Source organism: Cervus elaphus, chromosome 1, assembly GCF_910594005.1.
Source record: "Cervus elaphus chromosome 1, mCerEla1.1, whole genome shotgun sequence".
NCBI lineage: Eukaryota > Metazoa > Chordata > Mammalia > Artiodactyla > Cervidae > Cervus > Cervus elaphus.
In genome coordinates, this window is record NC_057815.1 from 93,465,583 (window position 1) to 93,481,372 (window position 15,790).

Consider the following 15,790-nt stretch of genomic DNA (forward strand, 5'->3'; position numbering starts at 1 on the left):
TCGGTGTATGGTGGAAATCAAACCCATACTGTAAAGCAATTATCCTTCAATTCAAAATACATGAATAAAAAATAGTCACCGCATACAAAAAGAGAATAGAAAAGTGTGTGCTAGGGGCTGAGGGCTTGAGGAAATACAAATAGGTTGATGAAGCTCTACAAACTTTCAGGGACAATATGAAAAAGTTTTGAAGATATAACGCAGCATAGGATGACGACAGTTGAAAGCATGGTGACTGTATTGCATCACTGAAATGTAAGAGAATAGAACTTAAACACTCTCACCAAGAGAAAGAAAAGAAAGCTGAGGGTATGCATGTGTTACTGAACCAGATGGGAGAAGTCATTTCACAATTTATTGCTGTTGTTGCTAAGGGCTGAACTCCTTTGCTCCGCCGTGGACTGTGTCCGCCAGGCCCCTCTGTCCATGAGCTTTCCCAAGCAAGAACCCTGGAGTAGTTGCCATTTTCTCCTCCGGGAGATCTTCCCGACCCGCCAGGGATTGAACCTTCATCTCCTGCACTGGCAGGTGCAGTCTGTACCCCGACTCACCTGGGACGCCCAGGTTCCTCTGTCCAGAGAATTCTCCAGGACAGAATACTGCAGTGTGTAGCCGTTCCCTTCTCCACGGGATCTTCCCAACCCAGGAACTGAACCTGGGTCTCCTGCATGGCAGGTAGACTCTTTACCATCTGAGTCACTTCCATGGTCCTCTATGTGTGTGTGCTCAGTAGCTCAGTCGTGTCTGACTCTTTGCAACTCCATGTACTAAAGACCACCAGCCTCCTCCGTCCATGAATTTTTCATTCAGGAATTCTGGAGTGGGTTGCCGTTTCCTCTTCCATGGGATCTTCCAACTCAAGAGTCAAACCATGCCTCCTGTGTCTCCTACATTGTCAGGTGGACTCTTTACCTCTGTGCCCCCGTGGGAAGCCCATGGAACCCTCTAATGTATGAAACAGATTTTGAATTCAAGTACTTTGACGTGGCTTCCTGCAATTTTATGCTTGCACTGCAGTCTGTGACTCATGTCTCATGCATTGGCAGACAGATTTTTTAACACTAGCTCTACCTGGGAAGCCCAATCAATACTAGGTTTCCAGAAAAGGTTTAATGTTGAAAAGAAGAGAGAAGTTCTCTCTCTGACATGAGTGTAGAAATTAACTATATTGCAGATCCCACACTAGAATTATGCCATTGTTGCTATTCACATAGAAACTCAGGTTCCGATGGAGAAAGGGAATTCACATGCTTAGGTTACATGTGCAGGGGATACAAGTCCCTACTCAAGAATAGGTGTTTTTCAAATATGTCTCTTCAGACAAAGCTTTTCCATCAAAGAAGATAATTAACTCCTTGGAGAGAAAAAGAACCTATAAGACAAAGTACTTGAATCTTAGTGGAAAACTCTTTAAATATCCATGCATTGCAGGCAACAATGTTTCTTTAGCTTGTTCACATCTACAGAGCAAGATTCATCAAGGGTGAAATGAATCCTTCCGTGTGTTTCCACCTCACATTATTCCTCCTGTCCCTGAGATGAGAGCCATCTGAATCCATTACGAAGTGAAGTTCCAGGTTTTCTCTAAACGCTTTTTGATGCTTTAGGCTAGAAGTGAAGATTTAAGCCTTATAAAATGACCTACTTATGCACTGTGGATGTGGTACTGAATTGTATGAATACTGTCTTTCTGAGTGTGTCATAGTTTTTGTACTGAAAGCTATTTATCCCAAGAGGAGGTCTGTTTGCAAATGGGATTAGTTCTGAATACCCCCAAATATCACTAAGATCATAGAAAATCTGAAGGTAAGTTCTTCAACAGTGCTGATTCTTATTAAAGATTGTTAGTTTCCATATATAGTAATGACTATGTTTCATCGCTTTTCAAATAGGGTAATAGAGCATTTAATCTTCACCCCATTCCTCTAAAGAGAGTTAATGAATATAATTAACCTAATTTAGCAGAAATAATTGAGGCTCATAGAGATTAAGAAATTTGTAGGACTTAATTCTCTAACACCAGATGCTCTTCTTTCTCCAAGAGACATGTCTTTTAATAATTAAGACTAATCATGAGAATGAAAACAAATTTGAAACACACTTCACACTCAAGACTTTTACATTTAGCAATGTAAATACTAAAGGATGTAAATTGTCATTTGTTTAATCCAAACATGAATAGGAAGAACTCTTCCTGTAATCAATCATTATGGATAATGTGAGTCTCTGTGGTTTTTTTAAAAATAAAATCCCAGGTGATTATTCCTCAGTTTATTTCATGGTTAAATATCTATTTGTATTATTGATCAAAATACCAATTCTTTCTGTCTCCTAGGTGCATAGACAGTCATAAAAATAAGTGAAGGTCCTCTGTGTACCCTCTGCAGTGTGGTGGAGATATTCATATATGTTTCCTCAATCAATTCACATAACAGCCTGTGAGGTGGACATCATTGTTCTCATTTGATATGAGAGAGAGAGAGAGAGAGAAACTGGGATGTGAGTTACCAAGAAATATACCCCAGAATCAAGCAGCTGCAAGTGGAGAAATACAAGATCCTTATCTGTTGTGGTAGTTTTTTTTTTTTTTTTTCTGATTCTCAAATCAGTATGTTTAACTGCTGGAATCATCATTTCAACATTTTGCAGAAGAGTCTGTGGGTTAATGCTTTGTAAGGAAATTGTGGAGAAAGGAAATAGGGGTGAGGAAGAGACAAAACTAAAATTGACCTTCAGTGAAAGTAGTACCACATGGTTATTCAAAATTAAGAATTTCAGTAAGTTTTACTGTGTGTGTATGTGTCTGAGTCTGTGTATATATATGTATATTTGTATTTCTTCAATGACATTGCCTCATAAACACTTGCCTCTGGAGTAGCATTAATTATAATTATTGTGATAATATATAAAAGTCTTTATTAGATCAACATAGTTTATTTTAACCTAACAAGATAGAACACTATTGCTAGTCTTAGATCTGCTCTATTTTGTCAAGATCCTTGCTTTCTCTAAGCTTCTCCTCACTAGTGTGAAAAATAAGTGTAAAAATGATAGTAGTAATCATTTCAGAGGTCTGCAGTGATAAATAATCAAATGTCTGAAAAAACATTTAGAGCACAGTAAGTGTTCATCATGATTTTAAAACTAGTTTTATTGTTGCTAGTGATTAGATTAGAGTTTGCTATAATTAGATTTTATTGTTATCATTATTAGTCTTACTATTAACATTAGTCTCTGATATCCTTTACCTTATGAAAATGGATGAAATAATACCATGTACAGGTTACTACCATGTCATACACATAGCAATCAATCACTATTAGCTACGGTTAAGTTACTGGATTTAGGCAACATGGCTTTTCAGTTCTATTACAGTATCCAGAGTCCCCTGTATGCATTCCTTTCCTATTATGGATGCCCCATAACACTTAATGTGAATGCTTAATTACTCTGTTACTTATAACACTTTGATCTCTATCTCCTTACTGAACCTCATCCAAGTCCACTTGGTCCCAGTCACAAAAAAACATCTTTACGAGAGTTATATGCAAAATTCACTCTTTCTCAAATTCGCCTTCATGCCTACACTCATGTGCTCATATTCTTACACTTATATTCTAATATTTACACTCAAATCCTCATGCACTCACAGTTGAAAAATCTTTAAGATATCAGAATATCTTCCATCTTAAAAAATCTTATTAGAATTTAAATATCTATAGAATCTAGGCAATTGCTATTTATTAGATGAAAAACAATAAATTCAAGACTGTGTTTAAAAAAAATGTGACTTTTTAAGGTACTGTGATCAACATGAACACGAAAAACATGGAAAATAGGAACAATGTGACAGAGTTTATTCTACTGGGACTCACACAAAATCCAAAGATGCAGAAAATCATATTTGTTGTGTTTTTGGTTGTCTACATCATCTCTATGGCAGGAAATGTATTCACCATGGTCGCCATCACTACCAGCTCATTACTGGGGTCCCCAATGTACTTCTTTCTGGCTCATCTCTCTTTCATTGATGCCTGCTATTCCTGTGTTGATACCCCTAAACTGGTCATAGATTCACTCTATGAAAAGAAAACCAGTACTTTCAAAGGATGCACAAATCAAATCTTTTGGGAACATTTCCTCGCAGGTATTGATATTAGCCTGCTCACTGTGATGGCCTATGACCGCTATGTGGCCATGTGCAAGCCCCTGCACTATACAACCATCATGAATCGCAGGTTATGCTGGCTGCTAGTGGGAGTGGCATGGATGGGAGGCTTTCTTCATGGACTCATCCAGATCCTCTTCATCTTCAGGTTGCCCTTCTGCGGCCCTAATGTCATAGATCACTTTCTGTGTGACCTGACCCCTTTGCTCAAACTTGCCTGCACTGACACCCACACTCTAGGGCTCTTTGTCGCTGCCAACAGCGGTGTCCTCTGTCTGCTAACCTTCCCTCTCTTGGCTGGCTCCTATGTGGTCGTTCTGCGCTCCCTGAGGACCAAGAGCTCGGAGGCCAGACGCAAAGCCCCCTCCACTTGTGTCTCCCACATGGCAGCCGTTGCCATATTCTTTGTGCCCTGCATATTTGTATACATGAGACCTGCAGTTATTTTGCCTGTCGATAAAGCAGTTGCTGTCTTCTACACGATGATAACCCCCATGTTAAATCCTTTAATCTATACCTTGAGGAACGCCCAGTTGAAAACTGCTGTTAGGAAATGGTTTAGTAGGAAAGCTATTTCAGGTGAAATATAAATGTGGCCAGAACTCAAAATTGATTGAACAGAGGTAACTGCCAAAAGGACATTGCTGATAATCTCTGCAAAGAATAAAGTGAAATAAAGAACAACAACAACAAAATTACGAAAAAGATTCTGTAGGAGGGGAGTAGGAATTGGTGCAAGAAAATGGGAAAAGCCAAACCCAGGACCATTCTTTGAATATGTAGAAAATTTTACCAAATTGGGACTTGATATCACTGAATCCATCAGTTTATATGGATTCAAAATGTTTATTCTAGTAAAAACAAAAGCCATAAAGTACATTCTTTCTTATTAATAATCTCAGTGACAATCCATAGAGATAGGCACTGCTATTTTTCCCTTTAACAAGTGAGAGACTAAACAGAAAGAAGTAAATTCCAAAATGAAAATATCAAAGAGCTAAAAAACAGAATCTAGCTGATCTCTCAAATCATGCTGTTAACTGTCAGGAAACAATGACAGAGGGTAACCTAGTTACCATGCAGAGGGACTGGGACTGTTTCAGACTATATATATATACATATATATATATATATACACACACACACATACATATCTATGTGTGTGTTATATTACATGTCATATATTATTACATGATAATATTACATATTATTAGCATAGTATATACTATTATTATATAATCAGTTACATTCCATGTATAGTAATATATATAGTTACATATACAATTAGTTATATAACATATTATCATGTTAGTATGTATGTGTGTGTGTTCCCAGTCATGTACAACCCTGTGATCCCACAGACTTCAACCCACTAGGCTCCTCTGCCCACGGAATTTTCCAGGCAAGAATCCTGGAGTGGGTTGCCATTCCCTCCTCAAGGGATCTTCCTGACCCAGGTAACGAAACTGCATTTTTGGGTCTTCTGCATTTGCAGGCAGATTCTTCACCACTAACACCACCTGAGAAGCCCTAGTATGTATACTATTATATAATAGGTTATTACATAATAGCTAAATACTAATAATTTTATTAATAATTATGCCTATCTATATACATCATAGTAGATTATTAGACATTGACTTATCACTGTGATATGTAATTGCAGTAGCTAGTCTCTTCTCCAGGGTATCTTCCAAACCCAGGAATCACACCCAGGTCTCCCACATTGCAGCGGATTCTTTTTCAGATGAGCCACCAGCAAAGTCCTAGAATACTGGAGTGGATAGACTATTCCTTCCCCATGGATCCTCCCATCCCAGGAATCAAACTGGGGTCTCCTTCATTGCAGGCAAATTCTTTACCTGCTGAGCTACCAGGGAAGCCCTCATAAAAGCAACAGGGCATTCAATCTCTAAAGGGCAAGTAATGAATATCCCATCATGTGTCCAAATTTCCCTTTAGCATTCAGAATCCTTTTGCACTGTCTATGTGACCTTCTGATGTTTATGATCCATCACAAAGAGTGATGATTCAAATCAAAGAATATTTTAAAGTCAAACAGAAATTTCAATTTATTAAATAAACTGTCATACTCATTAAAACATTTGCTTACTTGATAGAAATTGTTTCTACAAGTAACATGATGTATAGTTTATAATAAATATCAAGTGAATAAATATAAGTATTTACAGCAAGCAGAATAACAAGCACCTAGAATGTTGTCTTCCCTGGTTAGGGAAGATCCCCTGGAGAAGGGCATGGCAACTCACTCCAGTATTCTTGCCTGGAGAATCCCATGGAAACGGAACCCTGGGAGGCTACAGTCCATGGGGTTGCAAAGAGTCAGACATGACTGAGCAATTTAGCATGTGTATGGCACTGTCTAATTGATTATGGAATTTTAGCTCAGGTCACAGGGACTGAACCCATGTGGTTATTTTCTCAGATCTATAGTTGAAATAGAGAAAGAGCAACCAACAGATTCTTATTGTTGTTCATTGTACCATAATCCACTATGTTGATCCATTACATTCATTGATATTATGCTGACTGCATCTTCTGATCAAGAAGCAACAATTGCTTTAGATTTTTTTGTAAGACATTTCTGTGTCAGACGTTAGAATAAATCCAAATAAAATTCAGAGTACCAAACTCAGTGATCATTTATAGGCACAGTGGTATGGGACATATCAAGGTATTCCTTTTAAGGTGAAAGTTAATTTGTTCCCTCTGTCCTCTCCCATAAACAAAGAAAATGCACCATGCTCAGTGGACATCAATGTTCTTTGGAGAAAGCACATATTTTGTGTGGGTGTATTTCAATGACCCATTTATAAAGCAACTCAAAGAGCTGCTGGTCCTGAGTGAGGCCCGGAAAAGAAACAGCTCTCCACAGGTTAGACTGGCATTCAAGCTTCTCAGCCACTAGGGACAAACGATCCAGTAGATCCATGGTCCTTGACGTGTCAGTGGAGATAGGGCTGCGGGAGCCTTTGGCAGGCCTCCACATGTGAGCTGCCATGCAGGCACTTAGGATTGTGGAGCAAAATCTTGTGATCCTTTTCAGATAACTACGCTCATTTTGAGAAATAGCTCTTGGTTGCTTAACAGAGACTGAATACTAAACCATGGGCCACCAAGTTACTAGGCAACCTGGGTTGCTCATCATGAACTTGGTGCTGGACCCATCAAGGACATATTGCTTGGGTATACCCAGTAATAGCTCATTAGTCATTAATTTCATCAAATGGAAGCACAGTATATGTAATCGGGCTGAGTTGATATGTGTGTGTGTTCAGTCGGTCAGTCATGTCTGACTTTGGCCCCGAGGACTGTAGCACACCAGGTTCCTCTGTCCGTGGAATTTTCAAGAAAACTGGAATGGGTTGCAATTTCCTACTCCAGGAGGTCTTCCTAATCCAGGGATCAAACCGTTGTCTTTTGCATCTCCTGCATTGGCAGGTAGATTCTTTATTTTTTTTTTGTTAATCATATTTTAGTTGATTTATTTTTTAACTGAAGGAAAATTGCTTTATAGAATTTTGCTGTTTTCTGTCAAACATCAACAAGAATCAACCATAGGTGGACCCATGTACCCCCACTTCCAGAACCTCCCTGCCATCTCCCTCCCCATCCCACCCTTCTAGATTGTCACAGAGCCCCTGTTTGAGTACCATGAGTCATAGCAAATTCCCGTTCTTTACCACGGCTCCATAAACTCAAAAGTGGAAGGTTGCAGTGCTACAGCCCCATTCTGGGAAATCCCTAAAGGTCAGAAGGAAGGTAACTCCTCTCAACTGATAAAACTTCAAGCAGTGTACATGGTTTTTTACTTTGCTTGGAAGGAAAAATATCCACATGTGTACTGTATACTGACTCATGATTTTAATCAATGGTTTGGCCAGATGGTCAAGAGACTTGGAAGGAACATGGTTGGAAGATAAGCAACAAGAAAATTAAAGGAATAGGTATCTTTACGTACTTTTTTAGATATACTAAAAAAAATATGTGTGTGCCACATGCCACAATGTAAAGATTGGAGTGACACCACTCGCTACCACCTTTAGAAATCTATTAGCAAAATCTGTGCTTTCTATTGCCATTAACTTAGGTTTCACCTGCTTAAAGGTCTTATTTCCAAAGGCAGAAATGAGTCACCAGGAGACACAACAATGCTATATTGATCTGAGAGTTAAGACTCCTGCCTGATCAGTTTGGGCTCCTCATGCTTCTGAACCAAGCAGAAATGTAAGGTAGTGTGATCCTGACTCCTCCTTAAGGGAGAGAAGAAAAGTACGTCTGGAATAGAGTAGCTCCCAAAGGCCCCTCCTGAGTTACCATATCTGATGATTAAGATCAATAGAAAACTGCAACTACCCAATCCATTTACAGTTACTAATGACCAAGAATTTTCAGCAATGAAGGTCTATGCCATCCCACCAGGCAAAGATAATGAACAATTAGGTGATTATTGAAGGCACAATCATTCCTCTTTGCTAAAACAGCTCCACTTAATTTTATCTCCATTTTTACTGTTTTCTGCTCCTTAATCTTTTTTGTACAGTACCTCCTAATGAAAATAACTGTTGCATTTATATATTCTAAAATTCTTCCATTATTTTAACTGCATTTCTTTTCATAAAATCCCATTATCCAGTTCCTTCTCTATTATGATATTTTCAGTGATATTTCAGATCATCTTAAATGATCTTATTTTTAAAAACTAGTAAACTTGCACAAAAGATCTTTTCATAAAAGTGAAAAGTGTGGGGTTTTTTCCCCTAAATTTACTAGAAAATCTTTCTGAGAGTCTCTTCTTCACTTAGTTATAAGATTTCGTTTAAGTATTGTACCACAATATATTTGCTAATCAGTAAAACTTTATTTTAGAGAGGTTTTAGGTTCATGGCTAAACTGAGATTAAAGTACAAAGATCCCATATAACCTCCTGTCCCCACAATGGGACACTCTCCCCCTCAGAGGGATACACTTGTTAAAATCAAAGGAACCTACAATGATGCATCGTTATCACCCCAGATTTACAGTTTACATTAGGGGTCACTCTAAGTACTGCATATTTTGAGGGTTTTGACTTATACATTGATAAAATTCAAAATTATAGAAACAAGCAGAAGAATCTCACTGCCTTAAATATCCTTGGTGCTCCACCTATTCATCCTTCTCCCTTCCCTAATCCTTTACATTCATTTATACTCTTTCTGTCTCCATAGTTTTGCCTTTTTCAGAATGTCATGTAGTTGAAATTACATAGCAGGTAGTCCTTTCAGTCTGGTTTCTTCCATTTGGTAATATGCATTCAAGTTTCCTGAATGAGTTTTCACAGTTTAATAGCTCATTTATTTTTAACTCTGAATAGTATTCCATTGTTTGGATGTACTACAACTTATTTATCTATTTATGTCCTATTGAGGGACATCTTGGTTGCTTCCAAGATTTGGTAATCACTAGTAAAGCTTCTATAAACATCCATGTGCAGCAAAACTGCTTTCTTCGTGTGTGTGTGTGTGTGTGTGTGTGTGTGTGTGTGTGAATCTGTTTATAGGCCACATTTTGTCTTTTTACTAGCTTTTGTTTTGTTTTGTCTTGTTATTTTTCCCCCTTTATTTTAACAGCTCAGTTGGTAAAGAATCTGCCTGTAATGCAGGAGACCCCGGTTTGATTCTTAGGTTGGGATGATCCACTGGAGAAGGGATAGATTATGCAATCCAGTATTCTTGGGCTTCCCTTGTGGCTCAGCTGGTAAAGAATCCCACCTACAGTTCAGGAGACCTGGGTTCGATCCCTGGGTTGGGAAGATCCCCTGGAGAAGGGAAAGGCTACCCACTCCAGTATTCTGGCCTGGAGAATTCTATGGACTGTATAGTCCATGGGGTTGCAAAGAGTCAGACACAACTGACTGACTTGCACTTTTCATTTTTACAGGAGTGGGCTTTGATTCTGGTTCCAATGACTAGCCACTTACTTATCAATTTAGGTAAATAATTTTATTATACAACTCTTTAATTAATATTGGAAATGGTTTTAAATTATGTCATTAGGTGAAAAGCAAGTAAATATGTTTACAGTGATCTGAATTATTGATTCTATCTTTGTATTATTATTATTATTTTCTGTAGGGCACCAAGAGAGTTGACTCACAGGAACCACATTAAAATAGTTGCTACTCTAAATATCTCTCTGCTGCACAAATTCTTCCTTAAAGGTGTGCTTCCTTTGAAAACAAAGCTTGATACTAAATTTTTTCAAAGTATTTTTCATCTCTGCATTTCTTAAAGTATAGATTAAGGGATTGAACATGGGGGCAATGATGGTATAAAATAGTGCAAATACCTTATCCTCAGGGAAAGTAGTGGGAGGTCTAAGATAGATAAAGATAACAGGTACAAAAAATAAGATGACCACAGTGATATGAGACCCACAGGTAGAGAGGGTTTTGTGTCTTCCTTCAGCTGAATGATTTTTTAAAGTGAATAATATAACGCCATAAGAAACAAATAAGACAGCAAATGTAACTAAGGCAACCATTCCTGAAAAGGCAATCACAAGCACACCAGTGATGTAGGTGTCAGTACATGCAATTTTTAGCAATGGAAAAATATCACAGAAATAGTGATCAATTTCATTAGGACCACAGAAAGGCAAGCCGATTGCCATAAAAAATTGAGGCAAGGAATGGACGGCTCCACCAGCCCAGGCAGCTAAGAGGAGAAGATTGCATCTTGTTCTTTTCATGATAATCACATAGTGGAGAGGCTTGCAGATGGCAACATAGCGATCAAAAGCCATGGCAGTAAGAATAAAGATCTCAGCACCTCCAAAGAAGTGCATGATAAGGACCTGTAGCATGCAGTCACTATAGGAAATAGTCTTCTCTCCACTAGCAGATCTCCAATTAATCTGGGTGTCACGCTGGAGGTATAGCAGATGTCTATGAGGGATCAGTGGCTGAGGAAACAGTACACTGGCTGGTTACAAAGAGGACTGCACTGAATGGAGAAGAGGAGCAGAAGGTTTCCCATCAACAGGACAAGGTAACAGAATAAGAAAAACACAAAGCAAAATATTTGTATGTTCTGGTCATGTGCAAGTCCTAGAAGAATGAGTTCTGATATGTTTCTCTGGTTTTCCATTTGAGTTTAGTGTAGGTTACACACAAATGACTTATGTTTCTGAGAAAAAGAAGACATATGCTCGGGTGAATATGAGCACAATAATATAAAATTTACCAAAAATACATTTACATGAATAAAACCTTAATATTAATTATTGATTTAATAAATGTTTTTAATCTAACTTACTTTATAAATCTATTGCAAAACAATTTATAATGAAAATGATTTTGATTTACTCAATTACTTGTAAAGGTTTTAAATGTTTAAACACTATTTTGAAAGTAAAAAAGTTAATTGTTGTTAATAAAATATTTTACAAAACAAAGAAGGCTAATTGTCCCAAGGCAAGAAAATATTCTTTTGTATATTTTTCAATTCTTTTTTTTATTCTTTTTCCATTTATTTTTATTAGTTAGAGGCTAATTACTTTATAATATTGTAGGGTTTTTTGCCAATTCTTGTGGCCACATACATGAAGGCAACTTTCCTTTCCTTCTTTTAAAATTATCTAACCAAATTCCCTGAATTATCTGGGATGAATCCCAAAGAAACACAAATTTATATAAAATCCCAGCTTGAACTGCTGAACATTAACTTAAATAGGGCATCCTAAGGTTTTTATGATGGCTCAAGTAGCAAAGAATCTGCCTCAAAGCAGGAGACACTGGTTTGATCACTGGGTCGGGAAGATCCCCTAGAAGAGGGAATGGCAGCCACTCCAGTATTCTTGCCTGGAAAATCCCATGGACAGAGGAGCCTGGAAGGCAATAGCCCATAGCGTCTCAAAGAGTTGGACACAAGTCAGCATGTACACATACTCTGTGATCAAACGTAGTTAATGGGTCATGGTAAATCAATGTGATTGTTGTTACATCAAAAGGCAAAGAACTTTTAAGAAATATACATTAAGATTTACATTATAATTTATATTTTATTTATATACTATGATTTATACACTATGATTTAAATTGCAAAAAATCTACAAATTAATTTATTTCTCATATTTATATTTCACGTGTTAAGACAATTAAAAGATACATACTGATATTGAAGTTTGTTTCGGATATTGGTAAAGAACAATAAATGTTGTGAAGTTGCTCAGGTGTTTGTTGCTGGAAACTTCACGCAAAAAAAAGCTACTGTTAATAAAAGAGATGATATAGCAACTTTTGGTCCAGTTATCCCTCAGTGGCATGTGTTGCAGTAAAGAATTAGTGAAATGTTTATAGATTTTCATCTTTTGTAACTGAGGGATAATCTTTAGACACTATTTAATCAGTGTAAAATAAGTGCAAGATAGAACAAGTTCACTTCTAGATGTTATTTTAACCACTGATGAGGAATTATTTGTCCACAGTGGGTTTGCAAAAGTTAGCACACTTTTAGTGTTTGACAGTCATAGCCAGGCCCCCAAAGGTCTATTTAAAAGAAAAAAAAAGCAAACAGAGAATGAATGCTTTTATAGCAAGTGCATGATTTTCATATTTAAAAACCGTCAAGTCTAGGGCTTCACAAAATTATTATTAATGTTATTTATAGTCTCATTGATGATTTTAGATGGAAAATAGTTAACAGATAGCATTTTAAACGGCCTGTATGACACCAATTCTATTTTAAACTATTATTCAAAACTGCAATATCACAGAGGTTAAATTTTCTCATTATCCTACTTTGCTTTCACTCTCACTATAAAGCTTCCAACCTGTTTTTCTGTAACTACCAGAACAAAGTATCAGTTACACAGTGTTCATCAATTAGCATTAACTCAAAAGTATTTAAAAGGTTTTTTTGCAGGAGTTTCAGTGCATTTAAAAGTTTTTTTTGAGGGGTTGCAGACATTGTAGAATAATGTCTTCTACATAATTGCAATTGATACATAGATTTTTTTGTTTGTGAGGTGGAATAATATTGATATGAGAAATAAAAGCATTTATATAAAATTGATTTAAAGAAATGTATTATATAAGTAGACAAAAATAAATAAATAAATTAGAGAGAGATAACTTCATTAACTTGAATCTCTGACTTTAGAAGAGACCTAGATAGAGAGTCAAAATAATTCCTGAGAATTGGAAAGTAATTCACTAAAATGAGAACAGACAAAACCCTGACTCTTTTTTAACCTGAGGTTAAACAGGAGAGTTGAGATAAATGAGGAAGAAGGTATCACAAAGGGCAGCAATGAAAATAATGAAATCTCAATTCAGAATCCTCATCTGACCAGAAAGCAACGTGCAAATATTGGGTTAATGAACGTCCAGTATGTCTTTCTGAGTATTTGCACTTGTAAAAAATATTATGTATTTAAAAGAAACACATTTAATTGATAATAGATTAAAACAATATCCTATATTCTGAGTTATTATAATGTAACGAATGGTGTTAACAGAGGTAAAAAGAAATGTGAAAAGTCAGGTGAGGAGAAAACATTGTCATAAAACAACATTTTGAACATGAGATGGTAAGGAAATCTATACAAAATCTGAAGACACAATGGATGAAATAAAGAATACCAGGCAACCGCTAAACAGATGGTTCAAGTAACTACAGCAAAGTTCTGGGAAAGTTGAGGAGTGCTAACCTAACTAACCAGTGTGATTCTCAGGCTAATGGATTAACATGTTTGAAAGTCTCATCGCATTTATCTTAGAATTACGATATTATTACATAATACAGAAATTTGATGAAGAATATAAAATACCCAGTGATATATATGGTTCATAACATACTTCTTTTTAACACTCATTTTTGTTTGAGTAAGTCGTTTAGCTGTCAAAGAAACTGTCATGCCTACATAAAAGTTTAACAAAAAGAAAAAATCCCACATAATTTTAAAAAGTGCAATCACATAAGCGTCAATTTCAACAATATGGTAATGAAAAACTTTCAATTATTTTTGAAATTTTCGTTGGTTATTTTAAGGCAATTTTAACCCATATCAATTGTCTGATTTTCCTTGCATCATGAAAAAAATTCTCCAAAATTATCTTATTTCTTCATTTTGAAAATATCTTTGCTGTTCACTATGCTGTCAGCATAAGAACAGGCCCTCTCATATTTAACTTACATTCTCCAAAATATACTTAAATTTTCTCCTGTTTTATTAAAACATTGCATGTTACAAACTTATTTTTATTGATCTAGATGAAACTAGTCTATGTTAAAATGGTAGATGCTTTAAATGGAGAATTACTCATATTTATGGATACTCAAGCTGAAATTTGGTCTTATCTTAAAAGTAACAAGGGAAAATGCACACAAGTAGGTGATGAGGCGCAATGAAATGCATTGCCAACTCGAGGATGCTTTAATTCCGTTATTAAACAGAACTTTCCTTTTAAATGATACATGATTAAAATTAAATATGCTGTGACATTAGTATAGTAATTAAATTATCACGTTACAAGAGAAGCAATAGCTTTGAGAAAGAAACTACATCAAACAAACACACAGCATTGAATCAAGCTAGCACACGGCTGGGGACAGGACCCAAACCAGGGCCACAGACCTCAGGCCTGAGGGGCTGTCAGGGGAGTTCTAGGACGCATCGAGAAAACTCCTCCCCCAGATACTTACTCTGTCAATTTGTTCCTTGTATAAAAAATCTGAAGTTAATACAGAGAATAAAACCAGTAATTCAAACATAGCTCTCAAATATTTTGGAAAGTTAATGCATCTTAAATTTTCCACAGGTTTACAAGGGAAGCAGGATTAAAATATTCACTAACATTATCAGTAATGAAAGAAGTGTGTCTTTATCCCTCAGGAAATCATATTTAGGTCCTGGGTATCATCTCTTTTATACCTATGCCTGAAGAAAATTTGGTTGGGAAGAACAGAATATAAACTAAGTAACTAAGCAAAAATGAATGTCTTTGAAATCTCTTAATAATTATATTCCCAAAGGTATTTGTAAACATATCCAAAGCAAAGATTGTCAAGCCACTGTCCAGGGTAATGTCCCTCTTCCTCTGATTGTTTACTTTCCAAATTTATCTTATCTTGCCTCAGATAGTATTCACTTGGGGGCTCACAAAGGCTGTAGACAAGGCATTTCAGAAAACTCTGCTCTGTCTTCATCCAGTTTTCTGAAGGCTGGGAGGGAAACTGAAGTAGCTTTCAGAAAAACCTGAGATGACATAGGACAAAGAGAACCAGTCATGTGCATTTAAAGAATCAAACACGTGGACAATCAAGGTCCTACTGTGTAGCTGGTGGCTCAAACAGTAAAGAATCCACCTGCAATGCGGGAGATCTGAGTTCAATCCCTGAGTTGGGAAGATCCTCTGGAGGAGGGCATGCAACCCGGGTCACAAAGAGTCGGACAAGACCAAGCGACTTCACTAAGTCACTTAGACATTTAAGAGATGTCTGAGATCAGAATCCTGACCTCAGAATTTTCTTCAAACTTCATGATGATTGAAGATTCTTGTCTAAATTAAGGAAACACCTGAATGTGCCAAAAAAGATTTTAGTTTAAGCCCTAGTT

The 15,790-nt window shown here is 36.7% G+C and overlaps 1 protein-coding gene and 1 pseudogene across 2 annotated transcripts; one reads left to right on the plus strand and one right to left on the minus strand.

The window, feature by feature from the left end:
* Positions 1–3,813: 3,813 nt before the first annotated feature.
* LOC122675917 (olfactory receptor 4C46-like) lies at positions 3,814–7,955 on the plus strand. 2 transcript variants are annotated; one of them, XM_043875230.1, is made up of 2 exons: positions 3,829–4,729; positions 7,948–7,955. In XM_043875230.1, the coding sequence occupies exons 1-2, from the start codon at positions 3,829–3,831 to the stop codon at positions 7,953–7,955; spliced, it is 909 nt and encodes a 302-aa protein (XP_043731165.1). The 2 variants fall into 2 exon arrangements, with proteins under 2 accessions (XP_043731080.1, XP_043731165.1); XM_043875145.1 differs by lacking the exon at positions 7,948–7,955 and having other exon boundaries at positions 3,814–4,758.
* A 2,399-nt stretch (positions 7,956–10,354) lies between these two features.
* Positions 10,355–11,319, minus strand: LOC122703008 (annotated as a pseudogene).
* Positions 11,320–15,790: the final 4,471 nt, after the last annotated feature.

What these genes read in the sequence shown, in the direction of transcription:
- LOC122675917 (XM_043875145.1), top strand. Translation starts at nt 3,814, where the DNA reads ATGAACACGAAAAACATGGAAAATAGGAACAATGTGACAGAGTTTATT.